The sequence below is a fragment of the Microcebus murinus genome, chromosome 8, assembly GCF_040939455.1.
Source record: "Microcebus murinus isolate Inina chromosome 8, M.murinus_Inina_mat1.0, whole genome shotgun sequence".
NCBI lineage: Eukaryota > Metazoa > Chordata > Mammalia > Primates > Cheirogaleidae > Microcebus > Microcebus murinus.
The window spans coordinates 41,243,990-41,262,505 of NC_134111.1; the positions used below are offsets into that span (position 1 = coordinate 41,243,990).

At 34.2% G+C, this 18,516-nt stretch overlaps 1 protein-coding gene across 2 annotated transcripts in view; it reads left to right on the forward strand.

The window, feature by feature from the left end:
- Positions 1-18,516, forward strand: part of PSMD14 (proteasome 26S subunit, non-ATPase 14) — a 104,028-nt gene that overhangs the window by 35,769 nt on the left and 49,743 nt on the right. The window contains exon 4 of one of the 2 annotated variants that reach the window (XM_076005595.1): positions 3,834-3,901. The exons of the other annotated variant lie outside the window; for it this stretch is intronic. Coding sequence (XP_075861710.1) covers positions 3,881-3,901 — 21 coding nt within the window. The 5' untranslated portion in view covers positions 3,834-3,880. The remainder of the gene's footprint in view (positions 1-3,833; positions 3,902-18,516) is intronic. 2 annotated transcript variants of the gene reach the window in all.

An 18,516-nucleotide genomic window follows, 5' to 3' on the forward strand; every position in this document is an offset into this window, starting at 1 on the left:
GAATGTGTAGGGCAGGATTTCTTAAACAAGATAGTGCAAATAATAAAAGGACAGATTGATTCATTTACATTGAAATTTAAAACTTATTTTCATCTAAAAACACCATCAAAAACAGTTAACATTTATGGAATACTTACTATGTGCCAGGCACTCTTCTAATACTTTAAATGTATTAAGCCATGTAATCTTTACCACTCTGTGAAGTTTTGTTATTTTCATAATACTCATTTTTCAGATGCAACTGAGGCATGAAGAAGTATAAAAAGCAAAACAATCTGAGCCACAGATTGGGAAAGATACATCTAACATACAATTGACTAAGTATTAGTTATCAGTATATATTGAGCTTTTGCAAATCAATAAGGAAAATTCTAATTTTAAAAATGGGCAAAAGATATGTACATTAAAAGAAACACAAATGTTCTATAAATACGTATAAGCTAGTGGTAGTATACAACCCCCTTGGAAAACAGTTTGGTAGAATCTAGTGACAATAAAGATTTGCCTACCCTACAACCTACCAGATCTTTTCCTAATTATATTCCCTAGAGAAAGTTTCCCACATGGATACTAGGACATTCATAACAGCATTGTTTATGACAGGGGTTGGTAATCTTTTCTTTAAAGGGCCAGATAGTAAATATTTTAGGCTTGTGGGCTATATGATCCCTGTCACAACTACTCAGTTCCACTCTGCCATTGTAGTGCTAAAGCAGCCATGTATAATACAAAAATGAATGGGCCTGGCTGTGTTCCAGCAAAATTTCATTTTAAAAAACAGCTGGTTTGTCCACAGGCTGTAGTTTGCTGATCCCTAGTTTATAATATCAAACATTTGAAAATAACCTAATTGTCCATTAGTAGGAGAATGTGTATATAATTAATTGTGCTTAACAATAGAATTTTGTAAAGAAGTGAAAATGAGTGATCTTTACAAATCAGCATGATTAATTCATACTAACATAATGAAGGCAAAAGCAAGTGGAGGAATAATACATTCTATGTGATCGTTTTTATATACAATTTAAAAACATTAAAAATAAAAATGTATATGTTACCTGTGTACACTTATGTAGTAAAAGTATAAAGAAAGGCATTCACCAGAATTGGAGTAGTGGATATATTTGGGGGTATAGAGTGAGAGTGGGGATGCAGTCAATCAGGAAAAAGGACACAGGAGCTTCAACCCAACTGCTTAGTGATATTTTATTTCATAAGCTGGGTGATGAGTTTATTGTATTATTCATTAGACCTCTTTGTATTTTTTAAATATTTTACAATAAATTTTAAAAGAAATAAGTAACAGTGGTTAGAGAAAACATTTGTTGTTCCCTCACATACCTCATATACTGGGCTCTCTCAGTCTTAAGGGGGCAACTTTCTACTCTTAGGCCTAAGACATATCAGCTCTCTAAGTAAACGACCCCTGTGCCCAGTCTGCTGCCTAATTGGTTTACCATTTCAGTCTCTTGTTCTGTAAGTATACTTCAGTCCAAGCCCTAAATAGTTCCCTTTCTCTAGCCTCTCATGTATTTTGCCTTTTGGATATACTTACCTCTCTAAGAGAAAGTTCTTAATGGAGACCATACAAGCAAAGGATTGCCTTTGGCATTTTCATGTATGCCTGGCTCACAGAGGCATCAGAATGCTTGCTTGGCATGTTTATGGGTGAGAGAGTGAGTCAAAAATAAAAGCTAAAACTGCATATATTTATAAAGAGATCGAAGAGTTATTTATTAACTATCTTTTTATGTGTGTTTGGTAATGTTTCTCTAGTATGGAATTTTTTCAATTATGTCAGTAGCCTTCTCTAAACTTTTTGACTTATCTATTAAGATATTCCACTGAGGTAACACACGTAGCATGCAGAGCACTGATCTGGATGCTGTGTGAAGTTACAAACAAGTAAATGCCAAACAGAGTGTTTGACTTAATGGAGACTTAATGACATGATGAGGCGAAGAGTTTTAGCAGAGAAAATCTAGGGCAGCTATGGAGCACTGCTCCAGGTATGGGAGCAAATTTCACTGTTAGCTAGATGAGGGGGAGGAATCAGAGAGACCAGCAGGGCTCTGTGCATGGTGTGGTCTGAACTGTGAATGTTTTCTTGCCTAAAGTAAAAGACATATTTGTCTGTTAGTAAATGATTCTTTTAGTGTTTGGAAAGAGAAGATACTTCAAAGTAGATACTGCTTTCCAGCAAAAATGAAAACATGATACATATATCATTAAGATGTAAATTTAGTTTATGTGCTTTTCATAAGAGGGTCCTGCGATTGTCCATTTGGTGAGGATACTTAGTCTTAAAGGTATTATTTAAAGACAAAGATGTGGTAACAGATTTTGAAAAAAGTGTTGGTATGCTTAGTAATATAAAGTTGCCTCTGGCTTAAGCTAGGCATAACAAATAAAATGTGAAAGGGACTTAGAATACAAAGTACTGTAGTTACTTAGAGATAGGGTTGCTAGATTTAGCAAATAAAAATACTGGATGCCTATTTAACTTAGAATTTCAACTAAACAATGAATAATTGTTTAATATAAGTATGTCCCAAATATTGTCTGGGATGTACTTAATAAAAATATCTATCTGAAATTCAAATTTAACTTCATATCATGTATTTTTAAATGGCAACCCTGTTTGGGGTTGAACTTCAGTAATTTATAGAGAAAGAAGCAAACTAGTGCCACTAAGACTAGATGTTTAATTTTGAGTGAATAACTTCTATAATGGTTTTGGATAGTCTTAAATTGTTTCTCTTTGAGTAGGGTCTAACCAGCCATTTGCAGACAGACTGGATATAATGTTATTACAGCTATGTTGACTTCACTTTGAACTTTGTAATGTCAGGTCTCAGTCAAGATGATAGGAAGGAAAGGAGATTTCAGATCATTTTCAATAAGAGTAAAAACAGAATTAGTTAAAATAATATATAAATGGATTTCATGTCCACATAAATATGCTTGTAGTTAATCACCAGAATGCTGTAATGTAGGTGTGGTTAGAAGCAGTCAGATTCTGGAGATTTGGGATGTGGCTTGAAGGTATTTGATTTCTTGATTAACTGTATTGATATTTATTCAGCTGCCTAAGGCAAAACCTGCAATCTCATTGTACTTCTCCATTTCTCCCACATGTAATTATTAATAGTTCCAAGGTTTTATACTACGAAGTCTGCTTTGAATGTGTTTCTTCTCTTCTGTCATTGCCTCTGCTTAATTCATAATCTTACCTGTATCCTCCTGTCACGAATCTCCCTTGGTAAATTTTCCCACCACCACAAATTCCATAGTTCTTTTTAAAATGTGGAACCTGATTATTTTATTCATTTGTTTAAATATCCTTGAAAAGGCCTCAATTATTTTCACTGTAGGATAAAAATTGTCCTCAGGTCAAAGTATAGTGATTCTCAAGGGGATGGGAAAGGCAGGGCCATGTCTCCCAAAAGGGCATGATTAGCATCATCTGGGAGTTTTCCAGAATGATATATGGGGTAGTGTACCATGGTTGCCAGTGAGAGTGGTCTTATCACTTAGATATACTAGGGCAGAAAGGTCAAAGACTGGTATATCTTAACAGAATAGCTTCTTTGATCCTTTTATAAGTTGATCTTCTGTCTAGATTTTACATCCTTCATGATTTGTCTCTTTCTAGCTTCATCTTCTGCTTCAACCTTCTCATATCCTGACTTAGCTATATTATACCATTTGTAATTCCTCAAGTGTCCCATACCATTCTGCTCAACCATTATATGACTTTTTGTAAGGTATTCTCTCTAAAGAAATACTTTTATTTCCATTGTTTGTTTAATGAGTTTATTCCTTCCTTTCAGACTACTTAAATGATCCCTTACTCTACCCCTTTCCCTGGAAGTCTTCTATGGTGTGTCAGTTAAGAAGGGTGAGTTATACTTTGGGACAACCCCTAAATCTCCGTGGCTTAAAACCACAAACCTTTCTTTTTAACTCACACTGCACTATCATGTCTCAGCTTGGTGCTTGTGTTCTGTGGTGTCATCCTTACTCTGGAACTCAGGGTGACGGAGTACTTGTCATTGAATGCTAGCTCTTAAAAAGCTTTGATTGAAAATGACCCAGGTCACTTCTACTTACATTTCATTGGCTAAATCAAGTCACATGTTTATATTTAATTTCAGAAGGTCAGGGAAGTGTAGTCCTATTATGTGCCTGAGAGAGGGACCAGAAATAATTTGTGGACAGCAATAATTATCATATATGATGTTTTCAACCTGATTAATCTTTCCCTATTTCATATTTCTTTTTTTTTTTAATTTCAGTTTTACAGGGATATACACGTTTTGGTTACATACTTTGCTTTTATACAGTTTGAGTCAGTTATAAGTATGCCCTTCACCCAGTTAGTGTGTATTGTATCCATTAGGTGTGAATTTATCCATCCCGTTCTCCCCCCTCCCACCTACTTGATTTCTCTTGAGTTTTACTTCCATATGTGCACGCAAGTGTTGATTGATTAGTTCCAATTTAGTATTGAGTACATGTGGTGGTTGTTTTTCTATTTTTGTGATACTTCACTAAGGAGAATGGCCTCCAGTTCCATCCAAGTTGTTACAAAAGAAACGATTTTTTTAATGGCCGAGTAGTACTCCACAGTATACATATACCACATTTTATTAATCCACTCACATATTGATGGGCACTTGGATTGTTTTCCACATCTTTGCAAATGTGGATTGTGCTGCTGTAAACATTCGAGTGCAAGTGTCTTTTTTATAAAATGTCTTTTTCTCCTTTGGGTAAATGCCTAATAGTGGGATTGCTGGATCAAATGGTAGGTCTACTTCTAGTTCTTTGAGGTATCCCCATACTACTTTCCATAGAGGTTGTATTCCTACTTCATATTTCTATGACATTTCATAAACCTCTAAATTTCACCCAGTTGAAATTATAATAGAAGCCTGTAGATGCAGAACTTGTAATGCAGAACTTGATGCCTTTGGTGATTGGCTCTAGACCTCTTAAATTCCTAGCCAGCTAGTTGGGCAAACTCACCCTGGCCATTTCATTAACCTTACAGTAATGAAATCCTTTGCTTTATAAACTTTTATCAGTGGTTCTCAACCTTGGCTGCACTTTAGAATCACTTTAGGAGCTAAAAAATATAAAAAAGATTCCTGAGCTTCACCTTAGAACAATTAAATCAGAATCTCTGAGGGTAGGCCCCAGCATCAGAATTTTTTAAACTCTTAATGTGATTCTGAGCTATAAATAGGGTTAAGAACTACTGGCTTACATGTTCATTGCTTATTTGCTTTCTGAGAAGGCTCTTGGAAGATAGGGCCCTGCTTTTATTATATCCCAAGGCTTATTCTCTTTTCTATTATTTTGGCACCAAATCCAAGTTCTAATCACACATTCATTTTTATATATATGTTTGTATTGTTTGTCTTCTTCACTACATTTTAAAGACTAGCACCACATCTAGTTGATTCATTGTCATAGTTCATTGTCAATTGGTTTATGTCATAGTGTCTGCCACACAAGTTTCCCGAGTCATTTTTCCCTTTTTTCCTGGCCCTTTTTTCCTTTCCCTTTTTTCATGGCCATAGCCATGCCCACTTTCACCAATTTTTTTGTATTCCTTCTCCTCTCTGTATGGTGCTGTTTTTCTTATCTATTGTTCCTTTGTCTTTTTGTTTTTTTGTTAGATGAGATAAATAACATTTGAAAAATAAAGCAAAATACAAATATAACATATTTGAAAGATATAAAGGAAGATACACACATATAGGCAAGGTTATTAGTATTCTGTGTTAACACCTCCGGGGTCCAGCTTTTATGGCTGCTTACTGGCTGTAACAGCTGATCACAGTAGCATCCACTTAACCTTTAGCTCCTTTGATCAGTGATCCAACTAATCCCAGCCTTGAACTCTGTGTCTTCTCTTCCATTGGTGCCCATTGCTTGGATGTCAGATAATCAGCTTTTTATATTATTTGTTAAAAGAGCATTTTGTTCTGAGAACTGTATGTTAAGGAGAAATAACCTGGCTTCAAGACTGAGTATATTCAGATGTAGTATTTGTACCAGTTCTATAAAACTGAAGAGGCACTGTATATGACAATAGTGAAATTCTATCATGTCCTAAGACTTAACATTTTGAATGAAAAAACACATCATCTTATCCTTCAAGTATTGTCTTATGACTATGTTATTTATTTTAGGTATGTCAGAGAACAAACTGATTTATATTCTTAAGTGCTGAATATTTTTCATAAAGGCAAAAGTGTGGATAAGAAAAAGCACTTCTACTTTTAAAGATGCCCTTTAAAAAAAAGTCACATCCTCAGAAAAGCACCCATTGAAATTGAAGCAGTATTAACTCATGTTTGACTAATTAGGAATCCATGCTTTAGTCAGTCCATTTTATTGTTTAAAAAGCTTCAAAAGGTAATGTGCAGGATGATTGCTGTTTCAGGTCTTTGTGCCTTTCAATGTGTCATTTTCTCTCCTTGGAATGCCATTCCTTGCCCTTTTTCTCTCTTCTTTTTTTCTTTTATTTTTTGCTTTGAAAAGACCTACAAATCCTTCAATTCTTAGCATAAGGGAAGATTATATGAAATAGATTGCTGTGACTTCTGTGCTCCCTTTTACATGCCTCTATTTTTGTATTTATGTTGCAATCATGGGTTTTCAACTGTTTCTTGCCTGCCTTCTACTTTGTAAACCTTTTAAGGGCAAGAACCTACATACTGTTATTTAGACAATACATTGCATATGGGCCTCAGTCTGTGGTTGTTGAGGGAATAAATAAAAATGTGCATTCTTTGTGTTTTTGTAACCTTCCATAGAAGATGGGCTAATTAATGAATTATGGATGCTTCCCAGAATAACCGATTAATTTGTGGCTGATTTATTTTACATGTTTTATAATTTAAATACATAAATAGTGTTATAGTTGAACCATATGAAAAAAAGGGCCATTGGCGACTATAAGAACTCTAAAGCCAGTTGCAGGGTCTATTGTGGAACAATTCTAATACCTTAATGTTCTGTTGTAAGACATTCAGGTTCTGCTTGATGTTAGGCCCATATTTCCAGTTATAAAAGACAGCATACTTTTGCCACACCTAAAGGTTGTAGTTATCTTCTGGTTTCTGAAATTTGAAACAATCCTCTGTGAATGATGCTTCTTTGTAATAGTGATAGTCAAGCTTTGTGCTTGCTCCTTTCTCATTGCCATGGAGCAGAGTGATTATCATTCAGAATGGAGGACAGTCAGTGCCTATTCTGGTGAGGCAGATTTCCTAGATGTCTAAAGTGATTGGTGCCCATGACATATTTCACACACATACACACACACACATGTTTTTAAGTAGGTGAAAATTGTTTCAAAGTGAATATCAAGTGTGGTCTTAAAGGGAAAGAAATGTCACAGCTGGGCATTGTGCACTGGGCTACCAGCCCCTATGTTACTTTGGTAGGGTCTTTTTATAACCAGGTAGTGGCGTCATCTTCTCTCCTCTCCGTTGTTATTGCATTGCCTTACCCTGCTCCCTGTTCCCCACTGAAGTTTTTATATTCTCAAAATACTGGCTCCAGGGCAGTCGCTTAGTCTCACTAAATTGAAGGAGCTCAGTTGGCCTAGGAAAAAAAAGTTTTCAGGGAGGCAGGAACTAAGTTTGTCAAAGAATTGGAAGACTTAAGGGGAGAGTTGGGTGAAGTAGGGAAAGAGATATGGAATATAGTATAATTCTCATTTTTTGACATCTTTGAAACATATTTTTCATTATCTTGGTTTTTGCTAATCAAGTTAACAAATAATCATATTATTGGTTATAGTTACTCAAGAACCCAGCTATATTTCAACAGTGGCTGAATTTATATCTCCACTGTCATGTTGGTAATTATTTATTGGTTAATAACAAGGTAAATAATGTCAGGTATAACTTTTCTAATGTTTAATTCTTACTCTGATGCTGTGAGTTTTTATTAAAGTCAGTACTTTCAAGATTATTGAGATGAAAGATACAGTATATAGATGTTAATTTTATTTGTAATATTTAGAGTATTTATATAACTTTTATTTAAAATTCCTATAATGCTTAAAATATATGGCAATATTAGTATTTATAAATGTGGCATTTGAAAAGCAATGCATCATTATTTTGACATTTTCATTCTTATTTTCTTTCCTTTTTGTATTTTTTTTCCTTTTGAAGAATTAATGCGCCATCTGGAAACCTCAGAGATCATGCCATAAAAGGAATTTTGGCTTTTTTGGCAACCAGTCATAGGCTATGCTGTGGTCATGCACCTTATCAGAATAATGAAATATAGTTAGAAAGGTGTATTGACTCATATATGTTTCAGAACATTTTTATATTGGGGATTCTTGTATGGATATTATGGGAATTTAAAAAATTACCACTATTCTATCCCAAGGTTAAGATGATTAATGGGACAGCTGTTGGATCCTCAGACAGAAATATAAATTGAACCCCTATGTGTCTAAGTGGTTCCATGATATTTCTAAAGACTATCCTGTATCTTTTCAGTGTTAGACAAATACAATTAGTTTATATATTTTTGAGAGGGGAGAGTTGCAGTATTACATTGCAATTAACTTGCTCTGTTCTTCTGAATAATATAGTCATTGGAACAACTGTCAGCCAAAGGATCTTTTTGGGGGGGTGTTTTTTTTTAACTCTAAAAAGTAACAAGTTTTTTAAATTAATTGAAAGAAAACAGCTGAAATCATGCATTGAAAGGGTTAAGTCGACATGAAAGAATTCATTTCCACTTTAATGACCTAGCCTTGCTGGGTTAGGACGATGGGGAACATGCTTCTGACTTGTACTCCTATTGCCAATTAACACCTCCTATAACAGGTTGCCTCAGCTAGTCATTGAAGCTCAGGCAGTAGAAATAGTTTACATGCAGCTTGTTTTTCACACTAGTTGTTTAATACTCACAAAATTAAAGTATTAAAAGGTTGTTTCTTACCTTGCTGGGTAAGAGATAAACAATACAGTGGTAGTTATTTATATATGTTTGAATTCACTTATTTTGTGTTCATGTTTTTTTTTAAGTAGTTATTAACTGAGGAAACTGAAGGTAATGGTTTCATCAGATTTTTTAATTTTATGATAGAATTTGTTGAGCATTATATTTCATACCATAAAATTAAGAATCATTTTCTTTCAACTACTCAATAAATTATATGTTTAGGTTTTATTTTGTTTGTAAAAATATAATCACCTTCATTTGTTTATAAAACCTATTATCTGTTTGTTAAAAAAACAAGTATTTTAATAGACTCTTAAAACAAATTCTAAAGAATTCTAAATATGCACTTTTAAACAGCCATGGTAAAAATAAACCCTATGTAATACTTTAATATTAGAACAACTTTTTTAAAACAAAGTTTGAGTATTTGGTGTCATTTCCTAAGATGACTTTCTATTTTTAGACATTTTTGGAGTGTTGCAGATCAGTGATACTATTTATTTTACATTTCTTTTAAGTGACATTTTGGTTCATGTTTAATCAGCAGCTATTTTAATAACATAATAAAATTGGCTAAATAATTGATACCAGTTCACACTAAGAGAAAGGTGGAGTAATATAACTAATAGTGTTAACAAATTTGTTAAAAGGCCTGAGTAGGTAACACTTTGAGGCGTTACTTTTTATGCTGTTGTAATGGCAAATGTCTTCCTTTTTTTTTTTTTTTTAAGTGCTTAGTCAACGAAGGCTGCCAAGTAAAAGTCACAGGTTTTTATGCTGGATCAGATTTTAACCCTCTAAATGGGGGGGGGGGGGACAATCCATGTCTCATTTAATTTGACCACATTAAAATTTGTGGACCTAGATGATAATTTCTGTTTTACTAAATGTGGTAGATCAAAACTCATTGTACAGAGGTAAGTTTGATGCCTTTGTGGGGTCCATAACAAATTTTATATCACTGGTTGGTTAGATTTTCATGAATGAAGGAAGGCTGGTCACACTGCTTGTGCCTATGGCTCAACTCTATCCTACAGTTCTGTTAGGTAGCTCACTTAGACTTTTAGTCTAAGTTTTAAAAGGCATGGATTCTCCCTCTTTAAAACAAACTTATTTTAAATAGTCAGACTTAGGTGATTTCTAAGTTGCTTGTAGGAATTGAGTATTGAAGATTTATATAGCAAAAGTAATTACTTCAATTTCTTATTTTTTTGAGGGACACATACATTTTAGTTTCATTTTTTTTTTTTACAGAAATAGATAACTATAAGTCATATCCCAATTCTCAAATGGTAGCATTCAAGTTTTAACCAGTAGATTATAAAGTTGTAGAACATTCACGTTTCTTATTTTACTTATCTATTGTTGATGATGTAAGTTTTTATTTTATAGTGGCATTGTATGAAATAATAGACCAATATTCTTTAATTTTCAATTTAGTTAGCTTGAGAACCACTTTAGTTTTCCTGGTGCCTTTGGTTATTTAATAGTTGTTATTTTAAAGGACCTTGAAGCTTAATTTCCCATTCAGTCTTCAAAAAGTGACTTTCTGTTCTTGTTTATTATGATAGTAAAATAATTGTTATAAAGTCAAAAGAGTTGAATTTAATAGTTCATATACTATATAAACTGGTAATTTTAGAGCTATGTTGTTTATTAAGCACCAGAAAGAAGACATTGTTTTCTATCACTGTTTTTTAGAATAATGATTGCCTAAGTCAATTTTAAAAATTCAAAAAGTATTTGGCAGCTACATTTTCATTTGATTTATATAATTGTACAAGCTTTTAAACCTCAGTTTACCTAACATTTAGCTTAGTTTCTTAAATATAATAATTTCTCAATAAATGAAAAGATTTTTTTTTTTTGAGACAGAGTCTCACTCTGTTGCCCAGGCTAAAGTGTAGTGGTGTCAGCCTAGCTCACAGCAGCCTCAAATTCCTGGGCTCAAACAATCCTTCTGCCTTAGCCTCCTGAGTAGCTGGGACTATGGGACTACAGGCATGCACTACCATGCCCGGCTAATTTTTACTATATATTTTTAGTTGTCCAGCTAATTTCTATTTTTAGTAGAGACGGGTTCTCGCTCTTGCTCAGGCTTGTCTTGAATTCCTGAGCTCAAACGATCCTCCTGTCTTGGCTTCCCAGAGTGCTAGGATTATAGGCATGAGCCACTGCACCAGGCCAAGATGATTGAAATGATTCACAGTCTGTAAATTTTTTCAGGTCTTCTTTAGTCATATGAATGGGACATGTATAATTTGTCCTCGTATGTAAGTACGTATGTCCATTTTAGTTGAATGTAAACAGTAAACATAGCCTAACAATAGTTAACTTAAGTCTAACTTGAGAAAACAGTTTGTATCAATTTCTACTTGTAAAATCGTTTGTTTCTCATTAAAGTCATAGGATTGGAAATATGAGATATGAGGGTAAGGGTAGTTAAAGGGACTTGGAAACTTTCTGTGGGCAAGGTATAAAAACCATCAGCTGTGTCTGTTCTACTGAGTAGTACCTCCCAAGCCTAAGGTTCAGCCTCTTTGGCTGTTACCACTTCATCATCCTGACCTCTCTTACTCTGTATATTTCCCCTCTTGGATTCTCTTGACTCATACTTTTTTTCCTTAAATTTTAAAATTTTCAAAATAGAGCTATATCTCAGTATCTTTATTTGCCTAGAGCATAGCCATCTAGCACTTGAAGCATCTTGAAAATTCTTCATATTTGAGAAGAATCTGCTTCTGTAATGAATTAGTGTCCTATATTATTTTACATTAACTCCCTTCTTTAAAATACATTAACGTTATACTCAAATTTTAATTTTATATGCTTATACATATATAGTTAATAGGAAATGGCTCAGGTGGCAGAAGATTCTAAAATTATAAACAATGGAAATAAGCTCCCAGAATGAAAGTAGATCTGGGCATGTGAAAATGGGATGGTATGCTGTAGTAGAAAAAGCATATTACTAGAAGTCAGAAATTGCATTTTAGTCCTGATGATAATTCTGTTTAGCTTTCTGATCTATGGCAGTGTATATTTTGAGTACCTCACAAGCTTCTTGAAGGCTTTGTTTAACCTCACCACTGAAGTGCTAGGCACATGGTCATGGTCACTACTTAAGTATTATTTGTGGCCTGGGTTTGATCTCTGCCACACATTTGATAAAAATGATTTGTTTTTTTCAGAGTCTAAAAAAGAAACTCCAGATTTTCTCTGATGGGACTGTGTGGCTCATGTGATGATTTGGAAAACTTTAGATTAAACAAAGATAAACAGATTTTTTTCCACCCTAAGATTTTTCTTAAAGCCTTTTATATTCTAACATATAACATATATTTTTGGTAGTAAAGTGGATACACAGTATATTCCAAACTTAGTTGCCTAGAAGTGAACTCTTTGGATGGTATTTTCTTGCAACTCATTTCTCAAAAATATTTTAAAAATCTCTGCCATACTGCAGAATAACAAAGAATTGATAAAACTTGGTGGTATACAGAATATAAGGAGTGAAAGAGAAAGTTAACAAAATTTTTGCCTAGATTTCTAGCTCAAGATATTAATTAGAATAAGTCGGACAGGTTAGTTTGTAGGAAAAAATGATGAGTTTCATTTTTGAAGACATTGAATTTGGGCTGTCTCCCTTGGGAGACAATATGATGACTAACAGTAAATTAGGAGAGCACGTAAAAGTATTATCTGATTTAACCAGTCATTGATTGTATTATCCCTTTTAATAACATTTTAACCAACTGGAATAGCTATGTTAGATTAACTCCAATTACAGGGGACTATTAACTTTAACTCTTCTTTAGATAGCTTGGACTAATACAAGATTTTTCTTACATTGAACCCAAATTCACTATTCCATAGCTTCTTCCTATTAGCTCATAGTTCTCTACACTATATAATCCATATCAGTAGTTCTCAAACATCAGTGAGCATCAGAATTACCTGGAAGACTTTTTAAAACTCAGATTTCTGGGTTCTGCTCTCAGAATTTCTGATTCAGTTAACAAGTTCCCAGATAATGCTGATTGGACTGGTTCAGGGACTATACATTAAGAACTGTTAGTCTAAACTTTGTTTATCAGGCACCTTTTTAGGTAAAGAGAGATGTTTTGTATCTTGAGTCTTGTCTTCTCCAAACTTCATCAAGTCTTTTGAACATTTCCTATATATCATGACTTTAAGTCATGTTCCTGTCCTAGGTAGCTCACATTTTGAGAATGAAGAACTCTCTGAAGTAGAATCCCTTACTAGAGTCAAGAATTGGCTCAAAAAGGCTGTATCCTTGAGTGCTCTAAAATACTCTGCACTGGTAAACATAAGCCTATCTGGTTGTTGTATAGGTGCATTCCTAATTTACCTCTTGTTATCATAGCTTCCAAAAAGGTAGAGAAATCTGCCTTCATGTGAATGTAGTTGGCCAGCCATGCTCTTTTTTCTAGTTTTCTTTTTTTTCCTCCTCAGCATTATTGAGGTGTAATTGACAAAACTGTTTGATGTTAAGATGTACAGTGTGATGATTTGATATACATATTTTTTGTGAAGTGATCATCACAATCAAGTTAGTGTACCATGTCACTTTACCATGCTGTAGATCCCCTGAACTTATCCATCTTATAACCAAAAGTTTATACCCTTTGACCTGCATCTCACCTTTTCCCCAACCCTGTGCCTCTGCTAGGTACCTTAACCTGCTACTATACTGAATATTTTAACTTACAATCCTGAAGGGGAACCCTCCCCTAACTTAAAAAGAAAGAGGCAAGGCAATGTTCTATTCTACATTTCACTTTCTTGTTCTTTTTCCTTTTTTTGAGACAGGATCTTGCTTTGTTGCCCAAGCTGGAGTGCAGTGGCGCAGTCATAGCTCATTATTATAACCTCTGACTCCCAGGCTCAAGCAATCTTCCTGCCTTAGCCTGCTCAGTAGCTGGGACTACAGGCACTTGCCACCACATCCAGCGAATTTTTTAAATTTTTTGTAGAGACGGAGGTCTTGCTATGTTGCCTAGGCTGGTCTTGAACTCTTGGCATCAAGTGATCCTTCTGCCTTGGCCTTCCAAAGTGTTGGTAGTGAGCCACTTCGCTGTCCTACTTACTGTTTCTATGAGTTCAACTTTTTTAGATTCCATCTATAAGCGAAATATGTGTCTTTCTCTGTCTTATTTCACTTAGCATAGTGCCCTTGAGGTTCATCCATGTTGTCACAAATGGCAGTATTTCCTTTTTATGGCTGAATAATATTCCATGGCATATATATATGTGTGTGTATATATATATGTGTGTGTGTGTATATACACACACACACACACACACACACACACACTTTATTCAAAGAATAGAATTTTTTTATCCATTCATCTATCAGCAGACACTTAGGTTATTTCCATATCTTGGCTATTGTGAATGCTACAGTAAGCATGGGAGTGCAGATATCTTTGCATGGTGCTGATTTCTCCTTTGGGTATATACCCAGAAGAGGAATTGCTGGATCATTTTTTAATTTTTTGAGGAACTTCCATACTGTTTTCTATGCTGTACCAGTTTACATTCCCACCGACAGTGTACAAGGATTTTCTTTTTCTCTTCAACATCATCTCATTCTTTTTAAGTTAGGGGAGGGTTCCTACAAGATTTAAGTTAAAATATTCAGTATAGTAGCAGGTTAGGGTACTTTTAACTTAAGGTTATATTGCTGGTAAAGATGGCTAGAGCCACAGAGATCTCAGGTAAAAGGGGTTTCAACAGTGTTTTTAAATTATAAGTTATTTGCATTATTAAAAGAATTATCTTCAGTGTTCTGGTTCCTGCAAACATCTCTGCTTATTTACTCAAATAATTTCTAGGAGTGAAAAAATACGTTAGAAAGTTTATATAGTTGTAAGGCTCTTGATATACATTGCTGAGTTGCTTTTTGGATAGATTATATTAATACTGTTTTATATTCCCACCAGTGGTGCTGAAATAGTGTTTTTTTGTTGTTGTTATACCTTCTTTAAAATTGGGCATTGTAAAGCTTATTTGGTAGAGAAAAACCCACAATGTCTTAATGTGTTAATTGGCATTTCTTTAATTAAAGAAGGTTAACTAGGAAGGTTGAGCATTTTTCATATTTATTTCATCATGCATTTCTTATGTAATTAGTCTCTCTATATTTCTTGCCCATGTTTCATTGTAGTTTTAGTATTTTAAAATTTACAGTGTATTGACTTTTGTCATAAATGGGAAAACTATTGTTCTGGTTTTTAACTTTTTCAGTATTCATAAATTTTAGATTATGTTGTTAGTTTTGTGTTCCTTTATTTGTTCTCTTGAGTATGTACCTAAAATGTGTTTCCTTACCCAGATCATATAGACATTCACCAATTATTTTTAGCATAGTTTTTGTTATGCACTGCTTTTGAAAAAATATAACTCTTTAATCCATCTGGGTGGTGCTATAACATGATATGGAGAGGCAAATTTAGTTTTAAATGCTTGCAGTATTAAAAAAGAAAAAATGAGAAATTAAAATAGAATATGTTCGATTCTGTGGTGATAACTTTGAAATCTAAACGAAATAAAACTTTCTGCAACAATATAATCCATCTAGTCTCAAGATACAGATAACCTGAATTTATTAATACCACTGAAAGTTATAAAAATTAGCTCCAAAAACAGCCTCAAAGCCAAATGTTTTAATAATGAACTCTTCCAAATTTTAAAGATATGGATAACTTTTTATTCACACACATATTATTAGAACATAGAAAATGGAAAACTGTATAATTGGAAAACTTGTAAAATTTTTCAGTGCATTTTATAAATCTAGCATAATATCAAATCCTGACAAATTTAACAGAAAAAAGAAAATGCAAGACCAGTCTCGCTCATGAGAAACACCATGAATAAAAATGTAGTAAATAAAACATAAAAATTAATTCAGAAGTACAAAGGTGATTTAACACTGAGAAATATTAATGTAATATATCACTGAAGAAAAAGCAAGGTGAGTGAACTACAGTGACCATTGTGGCTTCTTTTACATAAGAAATGTGGATCTCATTGTCAAATCTTGCTCAATCTTTTTTGTTTTAATTGTTACTTTAAAGCAGCATATACATGAATTCCTACTTTAAACCCATTATAAGAAGCTTTTATCTTTTAACAAAAGACTTTAATCCATTTATACATTTTCATAGCCAATATATTTGATCTTATGTTGTTTGGTATTCTTGTTTTCTTTCTTTCTTGGAAGGTTTTCTATTGTTTTTTTATTGCCAGTGTTGTGTTTGATTTTTCTTCTTCATTAACTTAGTAAGGTGTACACTGTTTTAATTTTTATTGTGGTTACTTTAAACTTGAGTTCAAAAAAACTATTTAATCCTCATTTCCAGAATAGTCAAAGTCAACACTTAGTTACTTGGATAATAATAGTGGATTTGGACCCTGGTTATTTATCTTATTTAGCTCTATCTCTGTTTTTAATTGTGTCAGTGGTCTTAACAGATTTTAAAAATATATTGACTTTTCCCTTTTTAGCTTCTAATTTTTATTTGGGGTAGGTGAGATGATCAACTGGGTCATTTATTCAAGAAGTTCTTTCAAGGAGGATTTATGGAAACATTTTCTGAGCCCTTGCATATTTAGTAATGTATCTGTGGACCTTCAGACATTTTAAAAAATTGAGTATAAAATTTTTTGACTCAGTTTCTCTCTGAAAACTCTGAAACTTTCTTCATTGTTTTTTTTTTTTTGCCATTTAGTGTGCAAAGAAATCCCAAGACAACCTGTGTTGCATTTTATTCACTGCAGTTTATTTGGTTTTCCTACATGAATGGTTTTAGATGTTTTGCTTTATCCATGTAATTAAGATTTAGCTAAGATTTTTAAAGATATAGTACTTTATTCATTGATATTCATTGATTATTGCCTGACATATGAGGATCTAAAAGTTGAGCTTTATGTTAAATTCAGGAAAATTTTCTTCAGCTTTGTCTTTACTTACTGATTCTTTCCATTTCTTATTTTATCCTTAGAAACAACTATTTTTTAGCTTAGAGCTCCTTTCTTTGTCATCTAGTTTCATTATATTTCCAAAAGTTGTCATTTCTAACTTTTTATTTTCCATTTTGGGATATCATTTAAAGTTTGTATTCTGTATCACTGAATTTAATTTGTCATAATTGTTTTTTTGGGATTTTTGTGACAGAGTCTCTGTTGCCTGGGCTAGAGTGCCGTGGCATCAACCTAGCCTACAGCAACGTCAAACTCCTGGGCTCCAGCTATCCTCCTGCCTCAGCCTCCCAAGTAGCTAGGACTACAGGCATATGCCACCATGCCCGGCTAATTTTTTCTATATATATTTTTAGTTGGCCAATCAACTTCTTTCTATTTTTAGTAGAGACGGGGTCTCACTCTTGCTCAGGCTAGTCTCGAACTCCTGACCTTGAGCCATCTGCCTGCCTCGGCCTCCCAGAGCTAGGATTACAGGTGTGAGCCACTGCGCCTGGCCTGTCATAATGTTTTTACCCTTGTTTCTCTCAGTATGATTTTAATTCTAAATTATTTTTCATCTTTTCATCTTGGTCTGTCCTTTAACTTTCTATTTCAAATATAAGAAACTTTATAGTCCACTGATGTCAAGTAGTTTTCTAAAATTTTGTTCATGATTCCTATTTTTATATGACATTCTTCTTTTTTAATCATCAAAATGCTGTTCCCCAGGATTGTCTGCCAAAAGATAATGGATGTAGATTGTCCACAGCCCCACATTTTTCTTATCTTGAAGGGTTAATGGGTCATCTCTGATCTGTAGCTGTACATGTTCTTATATACCTCTCTGACCTCAGTTTCCAGTGTCTTTAGTGGGGTGTTCTTCTATTGCCTGGTTGTGTGCTATTCTGAAGAGGTGAGTGTGTAGAAAAACAACAGCTTCAGATATTCACTGTTAGTCGAGGTCCTTAACATCTTGTCCCATAGTCAGTGTGTTACATGGGGTGTCTCCCCTTTACCCTCCTTCCCTGTCTGGATGCAGTTCACCACTACCAACTCTTCTTCACTTCTTGCCAAGTTTTCATCTGGGAAATTTAGTCTCTGACTAGGTCAAGAAGTAGTAGTAATGGGGATAAAAGGGACAGCAGGAAATATCTGAAAAACAGCACTCAAACAATAAAAAAACAGCTGCTTGATTTTTCTCTTAGTATCTGGCTTTTTGCTAGTATGTTTCCGATCCAGAAGAAAATAGATTGTGAGAGAGGAGCTAAGATCTCTTTACTTACATGTGGCTTCCTCTCCCTCTCCCTCTCCCTCTCCCTCTCCCTCCCTCCCTCCCTTTCTCTCTCTCTCTCTCTCTCTCTCTCTCTCTCTCTCTCTCTCTCTCTCTCTCTCTCTCTCTCTCTCTCTCTCTCTCTCTCTCTCTCTCTCTCCCCCCCTTCCCTCCCTCCCCCCTCTCCCTCTCCCTCTCCCTTTCTCTCTCTCTCTCTCTCTCTCTCTCTCTCTCTCTCTCTCTCTCTCTCTCTCTCTCTCTCTCTCTCA